We start from the raw sequence: 5,135 nt of genomic DNA on the forward strand, positions 1-5,135 counted from the left end.
CACCATCTGTAAAGTTGCAACAAAAGCTTGAAATCCTACTAATGTCTTTGACTCTCTTAAACATTAACTATGTTATCAAACTCACAATCTTTGTGGCTACATACACTTCTGGGAAGTATGTATGTGTAAAAGCCTCAGGAATTTAAGAGCTTGGGTGTTTTTTTTAGTTTTTTTTTAATTATACAATCTCCTAATATGCCGTACACAGAGCAACACACAGCATGCAACAACATACACCTTGCAGCAATGAAAACAAATCACAACTTCACTGTCAGTGCAGAAACAATATTTTTATTTACAAAATGAAAATAGTTCTTGCAGCATTTAAACATGCTACATATCTAAACAGGTATTAATCTGTAGTGCAAATACACCTATTTTCTGTTTATTTAATATTGACAAGACTGGAAATGGCTGTTTTTACATCAGGGATGAGTGACCAATAATTTGGTGTTTGCTTGGGGGGTCTGTATGCATACAGTTGTCATGTATAATATAATTCTTCCACCAGATTTCTGGTTTGTCCTGGACTACCATCTTAGGCTTGATTCTTAACCCCTTTTAAAGATTCTCTTGGCTTCAACTCCTTCATATATATAAATCTGTAAAGTTTAATGAAAAAAAAAGAGTTGTTATCAGTGGCTTCTTCCTCTAAGATTTATTTCACAGATCCCACATTATTATCTATCACGGCATTACAATATCAGGGTGCACTCCTGTTGCTACTTTAACAGTAACCCCAGCTCACTCATGTGAGTCGTTCCATCAAAAGCAAATAGAAAGACTGAAGGTTGGAACTGTGGGTTTTTTCCCCTTTTTTTTGAAAATCTTCCAACCTGTATTCAGGCTGGCGCACAGTGTCACACTCTCAGACTGACCCCACATGCTTCTCTACAATGAATCAGGCCAGCAGACCAACCTCACCCAAAGGATGCAGCTGAGCCTGCACTACTTATCTGGCCTCGGAGGCTGGAGGGTTGAGCACCACTGACTTAGAACACGTGCACTGAATTTAATCCACATGGGTAGGATAATATTTTTAAAAATGGCCATGTTTAATCTCTAAATTTTGAAATTCCAGTGGATCTTTAATTTAAAAATGGCAGATGTTGAACAAACCTGGGACATTTTTAGAACAAAAAAGATCTTACATACATTTCTCATTTTTCAGCTAGTTTTAACACAGGTCTGAATTCATTATAGTTTGATATTTTACATTAACCAAAAAAACCTCCAGTTGCTTTTTAACTTACCTGAACTAGTTCATCGCCTATTATTTCTCTGAATGCCTTCAGCTCTTTCTTATTATCTTTCCTGTTGAATTTTCCCACAAGCTTATTTCCTTCCATGTTCCAGGAACCCTACAATGTAAAAAACCCCCAAAAATCCAAGAAAATTGTATTACTATTGACTCATATACATATGGCAGGGCTGTTAAAATGTTGTTAAAAAGCATTAAAAGGAGTTAAAGCAATTGAATATTTTTGCATACTGTCAATAGTCCTGTAAAATGGAGATACACTGAAACTATTTTACTGACTTTCCAACTCCAAGAAATTTCCAGATTTCTTCTTGTTTGAATACTTATTTATATACATATATATTAAATTGATAGAAGTTTTCTTTCTTCTGAGATCAGGGTACTGGTAAAGTGACCAGCTTTTAGGGAACAAAATCCAGGACAGTCCCAAATACTACCCAGACTTCCAAAACCAGAAGTTGTTTACACCACTACCCATTGCAGTTATAATAGCTGTGTTCACATGGTGCTGCACACAAACTAACTCTCTAAATATTTTGGGAGTACACCAATTTGAAACCATTTTTTTCAAATTTGAGCAAGTCTCTTTTCATGGACTCAGTGGGAATTTTGGACCATGTTCTGGTACAGAACATTTGGTATGATTTGTAGGTTTAGTATATATATTTAATTTGATGAATAGAATCATAGGGCTGGAAGGGACCCTGAAGGATCATCAGGTCCAGTAAAATACAAATAAGTCTGCCTCTTTCATTGACAGAGATGAGTGCAGCCTCTCAAATAACCACCCACCTTTCATTTCCCATTACATGGAGGGAAGTACCCCAGTCACAAAGCATTTCCAGTGTTCAATGTCAGGACTTTGACACTTTCCCGAAGCTGTGTAGTTGCTAAAAACAGCTGTAATATACTTTTATTGGCTCACACTATGGCTATGTCCACAGTGAAGTCACTGCTCTGACAATAGCTTATGTAGATATGCACGATCTAGCTTCAAACAAGCCAACTCAGGTACTGCTGGCAGTAACTCTGGTAGCACAGAGTTCAGTGCAGGCTCATTAGGTGCATACCAAGCTTTTCAGGCAGGCTTTGTAGCTTATGCTAAACTTGGTGCGGTTGAGGTTATCCTGTTATCAGTACAAGCTGCAGTTACATCTTGACTGCAGGCTCAACATGACCTAAGTTAGACAGCACTGCTCATTTTGGAGGATTAGATTATTTTTATAGTGCAAATATAAACATTAAGTTGGAGGCCAAATTCTGCTCTCTGCTACATGAATACACTTTACATAGAGTCAAGTTTTACATAAAATCAGAAAGCTAAATAAACCATTAATTCCAGAGATAACTAGTAAAAGTACAGGTCCAGCATATGAAAGTGAGCCTCTTACAATGAGTTCAGTCCCATCAGCCAGGCTGTACTCAAATTCAACTCCCAACGTGAATACTATTTCTATGGAACGGAAAGTACTTGATTCTTTGATAGTGAATTTATTTCCCTCTTGCTGAATAATGATTTTCAGGTTGTCATGAGCTCCTAACTTTCTCTTCATTACATTAACACCTAGAAAAACAATCAGAAAGAAACAAATTAAATACATATCTATACCATCAGGTCCAATGGGGGACGAATTTATTGTTAGTAAAGTTAGTGCAGGACTCCCTCAGATCAGAATAACTATGTTTTATCTCTTAACTTGCATTGATTTTGCAAAAGATTAAAGATCTCTACCAGGATAAGGCAGTGAAAAAAATCAGTCCCTTTGTTGAATTATTCAGGCCCGTGGAACTTATTCTCTATTTTACTATCTCACTCATCTCCAGGTTTCTAATTTCTAGATTTTCTGCTCTCTATTTCTTCATGTGAATATTTCCCATGAGTTATAAAGGTCAACCTCATTCCAGACATAAACAAATGTTACTCCCAGTAACTTCAGTTGGGTTCACACCCGAAGTGACTTGGGCACTGTTTCTGTTTCTACAGCCATGAGACCAGTTGTTATTTTCTTTTTCCTAAGCTCTTAATTTCATCACAAATGACTTAAACTCTTAATTTCATTGCAAATCACAACATTTAAATAAAGTAACTGGAAATACATTTCAATTTAAATAGTCATTTGGAAACTAGTCTCTCCTTTTTTGTAAACTGCAGAAGATGATTCCCACTCCAACCTCCCAGAGACTGAAACCAACCACCACTTGTAACAGGAGGCATTTTCAAAAGCAGCTTCCAAATCTGAAAGCCCAGTTTTAGGTGCATCTGTTACATCTCTTTACCAGTTGGCACGTTATTGTGGAACTGTGTCTTTCAATGAGTTCCTCTGCAGTAATCTGGAATGTTTACCATCTAATCCTTAGGGAAACATATAGAATTTAATAGCGCTGAAATCAAGTGAGATTTACAGAAATTAAATAGGACTTTTGGAAATTACTTAAAAACCTGTAGCTTTTAAGATAACATGTCTGCCTTTGTAATATTTAATGAAACTATAGACAGAAAATCATATCCTTGCTGTACAGTCCTATATAAAAGGTATTGGGGTTTTTTTTTAGTTCTATAGATTTTTCAGGTACATTTAGTAAAGTAAGAGAATTCCCAATTTATGCCAAAGTAAATGGAATAATTCTGCTTGCATTGACAGAGTTACTCCGTATTTACTCCAGTGTACCTGAGATCCAAAACTTACACTGGAAATTAGCTGTAGAGGGAAAAAGCTGAAAAATTTGGAGGTGAATTTGCTAGGCAGAGAAGTTAAAAGGCAGTATTAGACAGTCAGCAAATGAGCAGGAACACTAAAAGGCAATTGAAAGGAGGACAAGGAGGGCATCACCAGCATTCAACAATCGCTCTTAAATAGTTGTAGTTAGAATTATCCTTCTGTGACATAATAGAACAGTAAAGCTTACCCATCTCCTCCATGAACTTTTCATAGTTTTCACTTCTGTCTACCTTCCAGGTGCCATCAAATGCCATTTTTCTGATCAAAAAGGGAGATTTCTTGTGGTGCTTCTGCTCAACCTGAGATGTAGTTCAGATTTGCAACAGGAGTATATATTCTGTCTTATCTTGCAAACAGTTTACAGGATGATGTGGCTGGCTAAAGCTCAGATGGTCACATGACCTCCTCAAGGTCAAGTCATTGTAGCTTATTCAGGTGACCTATAAAGATCTCTCCCTATTCCACCTCACCAAATCCCTCTTCCCAAAAGATGAAAATATCTGTACTGTTCTTTCTTTTGCATATAATAGTTACTAGATTCACTTATAAATGACACCACAGTGGTGGTTTAAATCAGCAATCCAGTAAAGACAAGGATTTAGGGGCAAATGTATTAAGAAAATGTATTACTGATATTAACCTTATGCTTCTGGGTGTGCCTTTATGTACTGAAGAAAATAAACCAAACGTTTATTCAGGCAACCATACACAAACCTAAACTCAAATGCTAATATGGGTTGTGATGGGAAACTATTCAATATATGTATAACTAGCAAAGGGAAGAAGTAAGTAGAAAGAGCTATTTATTGAGTTCTTGCAAAATATTTATTTTGGAAACTACCTATTCATTTGTAGCCACCTGTGCTGTGCTCATGACAATTATTGAATTGCGGCCTGTATTTTTCCATCAAGTTTCATTCTGAGCAGTATTTGTTGTCCATATCTCATGTTTATACTGAACCAGGTTGAGAAGGGAAGAGATTTTCAATGCCATCCTAAATGGCACTGGTTGGTGACCTATCAGAATTGCTGTGTTTGTACATCTGTAGACATTGACACAATTCAATAGCTGCTGCATACAGCCAACTCTGTTGGATTTCACCGAGAGTTTTGTATGTGCTGTCAAATCCTGCTTGCTCTACTACTATGCTGAC

The 5,135-nt window shown here is 36.7% G+C and overlaps 1 protein-coding gene across 1 annotated transcript; it reads right to left on the reverse strand.

Annotated features, from left to right (window-relative positions):
* Positions 1-317: 317 nt before the first annotated feature.
* FABP2 (fatty acid binding protein 2) lies at positions 318-4,291 on the reverse strand. Its single transcript, XM_006019728.2, has 4 exons — positions 4,169-4,291; positions 2,653-2,825; positions 1,254-1,361; positions 318-602 (listed from the first exon to the last, which is right to left on the reverse strand). Exons 1-4 carry the CDS (start codon positions 4,233-4,235, stop codon positions 552-554), a joined length of 399 nt encoding a protein of 132 aa, XP_006019790.1. The 5' UTR covers positions 4,236-4,291; the 3' UTR covers positions 318-551.
* Positions 4,292-5,135: the final 844 nt, after the last annotated feature.

Source organism: Alligator sinensis, unplaced genomic scaffold (assembly GCF_000455745.1).
Source record: "Alligator sinensis unplaced genomic scaffold, ASM45574v1 scaffold544_1, whole genome shotgun sequence".
NCBI classification, from domain to species: domain Eukaryota; kingdom Metazoa; phylum Chordata; order Crocodylia; family Alligatoridae; genus Alligator; species Alligator sinensis.

Coding starts and splice junctions, on each gene's coding strand:
- FABP2 (XM_006019728.2), bottom strand. CDS start 4,235: ATGGCATTTGATGGCACCTGGAAGGTAGACAGAAGTGAAAACTATGAA. Junction 2,826..4,168: donor AAAGTTCATGGAGGAGATGG/GTAAGCTTTACT, acceptor TTGTTTTTCTAG/GTGTTAATGTAATGAAGAGA. Junction 603..1,253: donor TAGGCGATGAACTAGTTCAG/GTAAGTTAAAAA, acceptor TAAACTTTACAG/ATTTATATATATGAAGGAGT.